General features: G+C 35.7%; 1 protein-coding gene across 1 annotated transcript; it reads left to right on the top strand.

The window, feature by feature from the left end:
- Window positions 1-1,608: 1,608 nt before the first annotated feature.
- Window positions 1,609-9,273, top strand: nkx2.2a (NK2 homeobox 2a). The gene is made up of 3 exons (XM_056477152.1): window positions 1,609-1,765; window positions 7,138-7,443; window positions 8,169-9,273. The coding sequence occupies exons 2-3, from the start codon at window positions 7,176-7,178 to the stop codon at window positions 8,720-8,722; spliced, it is 822 nt and encodes a 273-aa protein (XP_056333127.1). The 5' UTR covers window positions 1,609-1,765; window positions 7,138-7,175; the 3' UTR covers window positions 8,723-9,273.
- Window positions 9,274-13,821: the final 4,548 nt, after the last annotated feature.

The raw sequence follows: 13,821 nt of genomic DNA on the forward strand, positions 1-13,821 counted from the left end.
GTCATAATAGAACTCCCACTGCACAAAGATTCACAACAGGATGAGTGGAGGATTTTTGTACTGGCAAGGAGCTTCATGAATACATTGCTAGTCAGACCTGCTACTTTAGATTAATATGGAATCTGAATGCTGCCATGAGTCCAATTTATTTATGTGTATTTGTCATGCTGCGGCATTGCTCTTGAGAGCAAGGATAACATGAGGCTAATCTCAGTCTTTTACTAGTAAAGTGGTGGCCGACAAAAACCTGTGGTAATGTATTCCTTCACTGATTGATGGTTGTTCTCGCTGCATTTAACAAAACCATCATAGTGATTGGAATGATTCTAAGCTGCCCACAACAACATCATTGAGACTCTTTTCAGTTGTTGGGAGGAATACAGAGGTTAGTTATGGAAGATCCTTGAATGCAACATTGAAAAAGAAGAAAAAAAAAATTATTTGTGAAGGCCTAAAATTATATATATATATATATATATATATATATATATATATATATATATATATATATATATATATATATATATATATATATACAGTATTCACTATGTTGCACATAATAGTAATGTGGAACAACTGATGCGAATAAAAAAGTTCTTACTGCATACTGAGATGAAAAAACAATACAGTTCTACAGTTCTTTTTGTTTTTAAATACAAGATATTTCCATTAAATGCCATTTTACAAGATCTTTAGTTCAGAACTGGGTGTGCCAGTTCCCTATATATTTACAGTTACTACCTTTTTCCAAGGACATGTATGGCATTAATGAACAAAAATACTTTTCAGCTCTACAGTAACATAAAATAAAATGTAAAATAGGCTATAGTTCAAGAGTTACATTTTTATAATATTGGGTAAATGACAAATGTTAAAAATGCACTAGATAAAGCATATTTATCATTGACGTTTTTTTTTTTTTGTATTAGGTAAATACTGCTATGACTTAATTTGACACAACTTTAAATTATTTTAGAAAGCTTGGAAATAAGCGATAATTACCCTCTTTTTGAATTATTTTATAAAACTAAAAATGAGACTTTGTAAGAAGACGCTTGATGGGTTACACTTATTTAATTGAACGCCATGGCTTATTCCCACTTTTGAGCAGAAGACCCAAATCCTCTGACCTCGCATAAAGGTATATCTTAAGTAAACTGGGATTTCACCAAAAAAACATACCACACCTGCTCTTTCGGCCGTTCAACATCCTAGCAACCAAGCGATTTATTATAGATATTTCTGGCATAGACATTCTGAGCCGCAGATTTACAAAAGCCATGCTAATCAACTTCTTCTATACTTTTTATTTATTTATTTTTTATACATATATAATAAACAGCTTTGAACAATTCACAGACATAGTGTATCAAAACGACACAGAAGGCAGTAATAGCACTTTGGTCAATAGTGTAGCATGAATCGGTGAATACGGATCAGCTAAAAGCGCTCTTATGAGGCAACCATGTTTGCTCTCATGACCAATTTATTGCCGACGAACATATGGCCAATATTTTGTCTCACGTCAATGCAGGGGGAAAACAAACATCATGCAATGTTAGTAGCAAATCTAAAGCAGAGCCACTTCGCCAGCTATGCAAACGTACTTGGACAATATCAGAAGAGGAGTGCTTGCTCCTCGGGTATATAAAGCACATCAGGCTTATCGGTGCGTGCACTCCTTACTTTCATTTGGAGATATTTCATTAACTGTGCGGTGTCTCAACGCAAGCTGCACCACTTACCCTCTTCCGTCAGCCGCCAGGTGAGCTTTTATTACTATCACTCGACCTCTCCACGAACAGTGCGTTATGTACAGTAGGTTGTGCAAAGATTAAATGCCTGTGTGTATGCACGCGCGCGCGTATTCGCTCGCGCACGCGCTTAAGCGAATTCAATAAAAGCCAGCCTAACTTGCTTTAAACGTCTCGTGCTGTGCAATCTTATCATGGATGTTAACACCTAACTATACAACAAATAGGTTGTTCCCATAATTATGAAATTTATTGTAAAACATAACTTGGTATCATTCATTCATTTTCTCTTCGGCTTAGTCCCTTTGTTAATCTTGGGTCGCCACAGCGGAATCAACCGCTAATTTATCCAGCAAATGTTTTGCGCAGCGGATGCCCTTCCAGCCGCAGCCCATCACTGGGAAAAAAAAACACATTACGGACAATTTAGCTTACCCAATTCACCTTTAGCGCATGTCTTCGGACTGTGGAGGAAACCCATGCGAACACGGGGAGAACATGCAAACTCCACACAGAAACGCCAACTGATCCAGCCGAGACTCGACCCAGCGACCTTCTTGCTGTGAGGCGACAGTGCTAGTCACTGCGCCACCGCGTCGCCCCCGAGACATAGTTTTACTATATTGAAAACTACATTTAAAGAAAAGATATTGTTCATATTGTTGTGGTGATGATGGTTGTTACATTTATTATTATTTTTTTTGTTATTATTATTATCATCATCATCATCATCATCATCAACAACAACAACATCATCATCATAATTTGGCTCTTTGTATTTATTATATCCCTCTAAGATTTTGTTGTTAAATATCGGTTAATCGAAACGTATTTTAGAGTTGAGGTAAAGCATCAAGCTGAACATTTTACAACATTTTTGTTTATTGATTTTATTTAGTAATACTTTAATATAAGGTGGCGTAGTTACACATGTTCCATGCACTTGCTATGGTAAACACAGTGAATTGTGCATAATGAAACCCTAAACCGAATCCAGTTCTTATCCCAGTCATAGTGAATGTAAGTATAACATTTTAGTTTTTCAAAAAGTTCACACACAAAAAAACTGCAATCAACAGTGCTTTTTTTCTATTGCGACGTCGGCATACAAAGTCGCAAAAGGGAAAAAGCGCTGTTCATTGCAGTTGTTGTTTTTTTAGCCTATACGCATTTGTACCGGCAGAGTTCGCCCGAGTATCGGAAATGTCTCTTCGTTGTCCACCGCCATCATCACCCATCACCTTCTACGAAAATCGTCTTACTGCATGCAAGTATCATTTATTGGTGTGAAAGAAAGCTTGCTCTAAAAACATGCTGTATTTCTAACTTAACATGCGTTTAAAGCACAGAGACAGATTATTTCAATTAATCTCTAATTAATTTCAAACGGATTGCAAAAATAGACAGAAAAACTCCCAGTGGACTTTACAATAGAGAGAAAAAACGTGATTAAAATGATAATCCTTAAACCAATTTGCTTTGGGTATACTCCGATAAAGGTGCCAGGATGGAGAATTTAACACTATGCGCCATGAAATTCACCGTTGCAAATAAACTGGTAGTTAAACAAATGAAGGCATGTCCCTGGGCCATGGGCAGCGTGTTAATCTCTTTGTGACATGTTTAATCATTAGAGGCTCTGAGACGAATAAAGGCGCAGCGTTTGCCCCGCAGTTAAGAGAATCAGACCAGCTCCAAAAGATCTCTGCTGCAGGGCACCTGTCTTGGGGCACCAGTTAAGTCCCACAAACCACCAGACGTATTTCTATACCAACATTTCCCTGCTATGGCCTTTTAATCGCTGGGGAAAAAGACAAAATCGTCTTGTCAGTTTATACATTTATCTTGAGCACCTAGAGGGAAGCAAGGTTACATTTATCAAAGCTTAACTGTTCGCCCAAGGCATCGGACTACGCTGAAATTCGTCGATTAAAGCAAGAAATGATCAAAGTCATTATACTCAACTGGCCTTCCGGCAGCATTAGGATTTTCTTTTTAATCAAGCATATAAAGGTCTCTTTTTTTCTCCATTTCCCCCGGTTATTAACAATAGCTTCCATAATGTGTCAGATTCGGACATTTTTGTTGAACGGGATTAATTAATGGATAATTAGTGTTATTGTATAGTCGGATTATTAAATATAAATTAATCAAATGTATGCTGCATACATTAATTGTTGAATTACTATTTACTATATAAATTTAAAAACAGAACAGTTTCTCGATTAAAATACATTTGCACAATATATACTACAAATAGTACACTACTAAGGACATTTTTATTTTATAAAGTGTACAGCAGTATCCCTAATTAAAAAATAATAAAAAAATTATAATTCGTGTGATATTAACTTATGCAATAATGCAATTTTTGTATAGTTTTGTCTCTGTAATATTTTGTAAAATTGAATATAGTCCTATAGACCTAGGCTATACACACCTAAATACCACTATAACTTGTGCTTTGCACAAATCATTTTTGATAGCATATTACTATTATCATTGTTGCTAAAACGGTGCAATGTATATAATTATTTAGCTAAATACAACAGTATTTTTTTCATTTAAAGCAATCCGACATTAGTCCGTAACTAGTCCTAAGGGGACCTCAAGTCTTTAAATATTTGAACAACAAATGCGTTGTAAACATCACTAAGACGTTCATATGTAATAACACTGCTTTAACAAAAATGGTGCGCCAAGAGAGTGTCGGTATCTTTTTCAGTCTAAGCGCAAAGACGAACAGTCTATTTGAGTTACCTGCAAAAGTAAACAGGTAAACAGAAGGAAATGGCTCTTGAAGTGAAGTATAGCCACTCAGGCTGTGCACATGTACTTCTCCCTACCGAACTCCTCGGTTCAATTGTTCAAACATTCCCAAATCACTGGCCACGAACTCACCACGAGCCCAGCCATTGATTGCGGGAACAGAGTATACTGCACCATTAATTAATAGCTTGTTTAAAAAAAATGTCACCAGCCTATAATATAATGGAAAACATCTTAATTAGATAAATGGATCAATTGATTGGTAACAATTTATACTGTTTAATGTAAATCGACGCTTTCAATGTTTCTCGTCATTTATCATGTCATGGTGTTCAGCAACCTGTCTCGGCGGCATGGAAAGATTAAGTGAATGACCTTGTGGAAAGCGCTCACTGGTCGACTTTGCTCCTGGCCCGTCCAGTTCAATGCTTCCATTGTCTGATTTTTCTGTCACTACATGATTAATTATATGTAAAAAAAAAAAAAAAAAACTGGTTAAGTATTTACCTCTCAGGTTCTCAGGTAACTAACATTTGATAAAGAGAAAGATGCTTGTTTACTGGCATGTTTGCCATGTCATGTGTAATTCTTTAATGCAGCAGTTGATATTGTAAACCAGCCTTGGAATGTAATAATCTCTAATGTTGGATTTCTTCCACTGCTTTCTTTCTGATATCCTAACAATTCACTCGCACAAATGGACAAACACCTGGTTTGTTTTAACAATAGCTATTGGTAACTTAAAATTCAGGAATTAATCTATCGTTTCAACAGATAATAAGTAATGAATTGTATCAAATAATGAAATTATTTTATCTAATTTGAACCCACTTATCACCAATCTTTCAGCGAGTGTGTGCTTGCTTGCGTACGTTCAAAAGGGAAAGTGCGCGTAGAATGTGCGTGTGTGTGTGTGTGTGTGTGTGTGTGTGTGTGTGTGTGTGTGTGTGAGAGAGAGAGAGAAAGAGAGAGAGAGAGAGAGAGAGAGAGAGAGAGAGAGAGAGAGAGAGAGAGAGAGAGAGAGAGAGAGAGAGAGAGAGAGAGATGAAGGACTTTCCTTGATATTGTGAAGGGGTACAGAAATGAATGAAGAGATAGTCCATTGAAAGCAGTGAATGCCATGACAACTAGGAACAACCTCAGATTTATTCCAAACAGTTAGAACGTATTGTACAGGGGCGTCAATCATCTATTATTTTGGCCCTTAAATAAATGCAAAAACTACGGCCGGACAAAAGCTTCCAACAGGAGCCGGACATTTGTCTACATTTCCCCCATTGTCTGCAGCTTAGCAATCGGTTTGTATTTGTGTTTGCCCGGGTTCGACCACCCAGGATGAGCAGAAGACTGGCTAGAAACGTGCAACATTGTCACCCACATCACATACTAGATAGGAGGCAAAGAGGCAAAAAGAAAGATAGGACAGAGGACTGAAAAGGAGAGACAAAATACACAACAATAATGCTTCGGATTTTATGAGCGGACAACGGAAAAAGCAATTCAGATATGATTAAAAGTTAGTTTAGATTTGGAGTATGTGAATTGTCGTTTATGAAACATAACAAAACACAGTTTTAGTGTAGTCTTTACCATAATTCTTCTCATAATTCAGCGTTATTCTTTAGATAACGCTGAATATTTCTAGAACTATTTCGCTTTGACACTGCGCTGTAATCAAATAACAATTTAGCTATGTAAATGACAAAAATTCTACAAAAAACAAACAAGTCATAATCATAATTTTGCAATCACAAGAATCTAATAATAACCAACAACATCAAATACGAGCATTAAATGTTCTTTTCCGTTTCGTCCTTTTTGATGGCTTAATCATGTCCAGTGAACAACCCTTCTCCTTAATCCCGAACCAAAATATTGACCTACATAAATTAGTGTTACCACAAGAGGCGATTTCGTTGTCCTTTTAAAAAAATAAACATTTCTCTACGACAATAGATAAATGACACCATTGTAATAATACGACCTAAACTATTTTTTTCAGTAGATAGTTTATTTATATGTTTTGATAAAAGTTATATTAAGATATTATTTTATGTATAAAGTTTTATCCATTTTTAGCTTAAGAAGGCCTATGATTGGTTTAAAGCAACTTGGAGGTTCTTTGTATGTAAATAGGGTGTAAAAAGGCCCTCCCCATCTTTGTAATTAATTGACACGTTATACCACTCATCATGTTCTGAAGCACCAATGGTATAGGCTAGGATCTCCCCAAAACCCACAATTTCACATCGGCAAACACTGTCTTCATCCACTTGACTCCCAAGACCCGCCCACACGTGGCCAACCTTTTTCGTTTTTAATGCTTTTTCACTGCAGGTTCATGTGTTGAGACCAACCTTATATGGACTGATCAGTCTGGTAATGGCTTATTTCCCCCTAACACCCAGCAGTAGCGCAATATCCATGAGCTAGATATACCACTTCAGTCACTTTGGCATTCTTCCTGGACTTACCAGAACTGATTTCTCCGCTACTTTTTTCACCAAGCAACGGTTACCGACCGAGCCTCATGCGTCGGCTTCAGTTTACTTCGCGCTGAAACGGCACTAATCCTGCATTCATTAAATCATCGGTGTTTTGTGTTTTTAAACAGAGGATTGTCAAACTGGTGCAACAACTTGACTGCATCAAATGCTCCAGAACATGTCGTTGACCAACACAAAGACGGGCTTTTCAGTAAAGGACATTTTGGACCTCCCTGATACTAACGACGAAGAAGGATCTATCACCGGCACTGAGGAAGATACGGAGGGTTCTGAGGCAACTAAAACGCCTGGAGTGTTAGTGCAAAGTCCTTTAGAGAATGTTCAAAATCTGCCTTTAAAGAATCCATTTTATGATAATAGCGACAATCCTTACACTAGATGGCTCGCAACTACAGACAGCATCCAATACTCATGTAAGTAACCCACCCAACAATAGTTCACTTTAGTTGAATTTCATTTTGTAGGTATTCCATTTCATATATATATATATATATATATATATATATATATATATATATATATATATATATATATATATATATATATATATATATATATATATATATATATATATATTGTACAACTGTAATCATTCAATCAAATCTTTGCATTTGATAGTGTAGTATGCGTGCGTGCGTCTTCACTGTTGCGCTTGTCTAAGGCGTAACCGGTTATGTGCTTCTGGATCGTAATCTCTTAAAATGTGTTAATTAGTTATAGACATTGCTTTTTAAAATAAATGCTGCTGAAATTGTCTAGGTGGTTTCTTAAAGCTTTACTGAGCAACAATTTTCGCTTACGTCTTCTTCTTTGTTAATCAATAACTGTTGAATCGGCTGTAGGCTACGGCGTTAGTCGTTTCATTACACGCCCCATGAAAATAAACTGACCTAAAAAAATGAGAGGTATTATTTTGCCAATAGATCTGTAATAACAGAGTACGTGAGTGCAAGTATTAATCTGTCTGGCATTACTTAATTTTCTTTTGCTAAATTTTTGTTTGTAGTTTGTTTTGTTGAAAATGAGTACAAAGAAATGTGACTAATAACCTTTTTTTTCATCGTGGGATTAATTATCTTCTTTCTCTCTGATTATATCTTTTTTATTCCTTTCTTCTTTTTCTTTTTTTTTTAAACAGTACACGGCCTATCCGCAAACTCTCAAGACACGTCCGCAAAATCTCCGGAACCTTCAGCTGATGAATCGCCGGACAATGACAAGGAAACTTCAAGCAACGGCAGCGACTCTGGTAAGAAGCGCAAAAGGAGGGTGCTCTTTTCCAAGGCACAAACTTACGAACTCGAGCGCCGGTTTAGGCAACAGAGATATCTGTCAGCCCCGGAGAGGGAGCATCTCGCCAGTTTGATTCGCCTGACTCCAACCCAAGTGAAAATTTGGTTCCAGAACCACCGATATAAAATGAAGAGAGCCCGGGCGGAGAAAGGTATGGAAGTGACCCATCTCCCTTCTCCTAGGCGGGTGGCCGTGCCTGTGTTAGTCAGAGACGGCAAACCTTGCCATACGCTAAAAGCTCAGGACTTGGCAGCTACTTTTCAGGCTGGAATTCCGTTCTCCGCGTATAGCGCCCAGTCTCTCCAGCACATGCAATATAACGCGCATTACAGCGCCGCCACTACACCACAGTTCCCAACAGCACATCACTTGGTGCAAACGCAACAGTGGACTTGGTGAACAAATACTGACTTGCAATGCAGGGCTGCATTTTAAAGACCGTGGTAGGGAGCTTTCCAAACAAAAATACAAGACTTTTTATTTTTGCAGCTTGACCCTTTCTCACCAATTTATTTTGGGGACTGACGTGTGCGCCATGTTTACATGTTTTCGTTAAGAAAACCGGGTCAAGCATCTCCCCAAATTTAAGAATGTTAAAGCTCTTGTGAAATTTTGTAAAGTATGTTTGTGTGTTGTAGAAATGTTTTCCTTTTGTCCTTCGTGTTATACGCACGTGCAAAACCACTTTATGATTATAGAAAATTTAATTTCTTTCTTTTACAATGGACCGAATATATTTATGGCCATGAATAAACACTGGCAATCCTTAGCTTATTTCATTGGTTTGTTTTATATGTAAATATTTTGTGATAACTGTTTTCAATATTATGTTTGACCGTCCAGTAAGCTATATCCTAAATATATGCCATATTTAGGGAAGATGGAACATCATTGTCGACAATATCCCTCCTGTTAATTTCAGTAGGTAACAACGCGCGCTGGCGAGGGAAGTCTACAGTTCTTTTTATTAAAACTTTTAATAAAATGATGTGTTTCAGAAAATCCGTTTTGTTTTGCGTTTGGTCTCAATGATATCGGACTCATTTCAAAGCCTAGTTTCTTCGCAGTTTCTCGTTATCATATATTTTTCTAAAAGAACAAATAAACAAATTATATAATTAGGCAAATTAATAAAGCCTTTATATTTAGGCAATTATTGCTTTTGGCTTGTCGCTGTCCTTCTAACTTCACCAGCAGGACAATTCGCTTCAGTTTTCCGAATTCATCTGTACGAACACTTCACAAAATAAGAAGGCTAAAGTCACTTGCGAAATGGGGGTAAAAATCCACTCACTTAATATAAGAGGGCTTCTTCAGCTAAGCAGCTTTTCATTCAAACGCTCTCTCCTTTTCAGGCTACGGCGGCTGTCATTTCGGCTGTTAAAACGGAACATTTAAAAGAAAAAAAACACGTGAAATCGATTTGCTAGCGATTTTAACTTAAACCAAAATTATATTTATGAAAATAACATATCTACCATCTTATTTATGACTGTCGGTTAAACAAGGTGCAAATCTACATGTGTAAGCTATAAAAATATCTTTTATGTAATTAGCCTACTACATCGCGACCGTATGTAATAAACATTTATTTACCCATTTTGATCTCCGCAAAGAAAAAAATCTAAATTGTTCTAGGGATTCATTGTTTCTGTTTTCAAAATAAATAATACCTCTCATTGGTCTCTTTCCCAACCAATATTATCATAGAAATCTGTGTCTTGGTTAAATACCTCAATTCAGATGAATTATTTAGTTTTAAAATACTTACAGTAGATGTGAGACCAAATCCGATTTTGTTTAACCATTACCGCTGAACAGGGACACCGTACTTAATATTTAGATTCATAGGCAACTTGGTCTTTATCTCGTGTTCTTATATGCTACAGTTGGTCAATGAAAAAAAAGTAGTAAAGTGTTGTTGTTGTTTTTTTTTTTTTTTTTTAAACCCTTTTTTTTTTAAATCATTTTGTATAATTAGTCGTCTGATTTAGATTATTGCAGAACCGTTATTGTTTGGTAAAGAGAAGACGAAGAAAAATGTTCTTGCATCTCTTTTAACGACTCTGAAATTATTACCGAACGTTTGGTGAACAAAATATTTCAGAGGATATTTCAAATACCAGTCAGAAAACGATTTCAAAGCCATTTACAACTGTATTTTACTCTTTGCGATTAACTTTCAGCCTGCGATTGTGAAGCTATACACTGCACTATAGGAAAAAGAAACCAACATTCCATGGCCACAGCAAGTTGGACTGATGGTCAACAATGTGGCAGAGCACTTTTGATTAGTCTATATACAGTACATGACACAAAACTAACAAAGCACAGGGTCGGTTGTTGTGGATGTTAGAGGCGTGCATATTAACAAAGGGAGTGAATCTCCGGGTGGAGAGAGTCCGGGTTTCTTGGTGTTATTCAGGTTCTTTATCTGGACCAGTGCATCCATGAGTCAGGGAGATACATCCTTTTTTTGCGCCTGTCAGTTGGTGCCATTGTGGTGCTTGTTGTACACGTCCTATTCCATATGGGCAGCTGGGCCACAAGAGGAGAAAGGAATCCCTCACAAAACCCAAATTGTGTCCCACTTTCAAATGCAGCATTGTTGTCTCTCAAAGAAAAACGAATTAAAAATTCGTCCTATATCTATTCTGGAAAAGAAGGCAAACCCATTCACAGATAACAGGGAGTCCTTCTTCCTTGATATAGCAGTGCTAACAACAGTTCTCTCATTCCTTTAACCCTCTCACACACTCCCCTTTTTCTTGACGCTGAAAGGGAATTATTATTGTCTGCTTTGCAATGTCTGTAGTGTTAGGACTTCAAAACTATTTAGCGGATAATTGTTTATTTTCTGTCCTGTATAACTACGTGTTTATTATCTTTCTTCACCGCAAATAAACAAATGGTAAATTATTGAATAAGTTTTACGCACTTAACAATGCGGCCATTTAATCTATCTATCTATCTATCTATCTATCTATCTATCTATCTATCTATCTATCTATCTATCTATCTATCTATATATCTATCTATCTATCTATCTATCTATCTATCTATCTATCTATCTATCTATTGCAAAATGCGGTGCAAATTTATTTTCGGTCACACTTTTTTAGATTAAAACAATATAGTCTCACAATAATAATACATACACATATCCATACATGTAGGCCGCACACACACACACACACACACACACACACACACACACACACACACAAACACACGTGTATAAAGCTACAAATTGTAATAAAAAAAGGACCGAAAATAAATTTAAGCCATCAAAGTCTAATCTTCATGAAATTTCCCGACATCTTTTTAGGGTGAAACACTTTTCTGTTTGAAAAGGACTAGAGTGTTGTAGAATATTATCTGAAATTAGTCTCGGCTGCGGAGTATTTCAGCGAAAAATATAAAACGTAAGGTGGTCATAATCGCTTATGAAATGTTTTTGAATGTATGCTGAAGTCAACGCGTGGATAATAACCCTTTCACGCTTTCAAATGGGAAATTTCAGGAAGTGTGCACTTGTGTGTCCATGGATCCAGATAACTGTTACAATTTTTTTGAACCTCAACATGAATCATTTCTTATCTAGCATATCTCTAAATGAGGGTTCTCAACGCCTTACTAAGACAGACTAACATTTAAAGGAAGCAATTTGGTATTTTATTGCCAATAGAAGATACAGATTAGATGTACCAGCCATCTAAAAGGTGCCTTTTCAATGTGTTATGGACCAAATCGCATATCATCACTACACTTACCACCAGATGGCGACAGAGACCGATTAAAGGAGCACTAATGCCGCTTACTCCGTTAGACCGTTTTAAGAGCAGTTTGGTTATTTTCATGCTCTAAATGTCGATAACAAGTACCGTCGGTATCGATAACATGAAAAACAGAACCCAATTGTAGGTGCTAGGTCAATACCAATTAAATACAATTAATTCTCAATTCGAAGGAGTTCAAACTGAGGCATTATTGGTGAGCGTTGTTAGGTTCATTAGATGTTCCGCAGAGAGGCGCAATTGTTCCACAAACAAAATTATAAATTCGCTTCAAGAAAAACACAGAATACAGATTATTATGTCATACATATTATTATAGCCTACTATTATCAGTGTCCTCGGTGTTCCGATTTTGTCATCATATGTTGCTTTCTCAAGACATTCTACCAGTAAATCGTACCGTAATAATACGCCATTATTACGTAATAATAATAATAATATTACGACCAACAACAGTGGAATACAACACACACACACACACACACACACACACACATATATATATATATATATATATATATATATATATATATATATATAGTTGAAGTCAGAATTATTAGCCCCCGTGTTTATTTTTTTCCCCAATTTCTGTTTAACGGAGAGATTTTAAAAACACGTTTCTAAACATAATAGTTTTAATAACTCATCTCTGATAACTAATAACCTAATAATTATATTATCTTTGCTTTGATGACAGTAAATGATATTTTACTAAAGGCATTTATTAAAGGCTTAATTAGGTTAACTAGGCAGGTTAGGGTAATTGGGGTAATTTATTGTATGACGGTGGTTTGTTCAGTAGACATTCTGAAAAAAAAATAGCTTAAAGGGGCTAATAATTTTGACCTTAAAATGGTTCATAAAAATTTTTAAAACTGCTTTTATTCTAGCCGAAATAAAACAAATAAGATTTTCTCCAGAAGAAAAAAAATATTATCAGACATACTGTGAAAATTTCCTTGCTCTGTTAAACATCATTTGGGAAATATTATAGTTATAGTTAAATTCAAAATGATTAGCCCCACTGTGAAATCCAAGCTAGTTTTCAAATATTTAGCTGTTTAACAGAGATATTTTTAACACTTTTAAAAACATATTTGTTTTAATAAGTATAAATAGTTTCCTTTGTCTTTGCCTTGGTGACATAAGATCATATTTTAGTTATTTTGCAATATGCTAGAGTTCAGCTTAAAGTGCAATTTAAAGTCAGATAGGTTAATATGTTTACTGGGGAAGATAGGTTAATTAGGCAAGTCATTGGATAACAATTTCACAGCAATTCATAACTTTTTGATTTAGTGGCTAAATTGTATTAATTTGGTTTTTCACATCTTCTTATTTCATTATCATATGTTTCCTAAATCCCTTTTGTGACTTTGCTTTTTTAACTGCACATAATAAAAAAGAAATTAAGAAGTAAAATAAAGTTGAGTTTATGCCTAGTTTATAGGCGCACTTTTAATGAAGTTATTTATTTTAAACTTATATTTTTTGCAGTTTTGTTATTGGAAGCCCAAACCTGCTCTACAATGAACTGCAGTTTGGTTTGTTTTTATTTGTTTGGCTGCAATGCACGTTTTCAGTAGAAATTAATAATAATAAAAACGTTATTAAATAATTTATATAAGCTAAATAAATAAAAGGATGTACAATATAAAATTGTATTTTATTAATGCATGGTCACTAAATCAAAATAACTGT

This window comes from Danio aesculapii, chromosome 17 (genome assembly GCF_903798145.1).
Source record: "Danio aesculapii chromosome 17, fDanAes4.1, whole genome shotgun sequence".
Classification (NCBI taxonomy): domain Eukaryota; kingdom Metazoa; phylum Chordata; class Actinopteri; order Cypriniformes; family Danionidae; genus Danio; species Danio aesculapii.

What these genes read in the sequence shown, in the direction of transcription:
- nkx2.2a (XM_056477152.1), top strand. Translation starts at nt 7,176, where the DNA reads ATGCTCCAGAACATGTCGTTGACCAACACAAAGACGGGCTTTTCAGTA. An exon ending in AGACAGCATCCAATACTCAT is followed by an intron (nt 7,444 to 8,168) that starts GTAAGTAACCCA and finishes TTTTTTAAACAG; the next exon opens with TACACGGCCTATCCGCAAAC.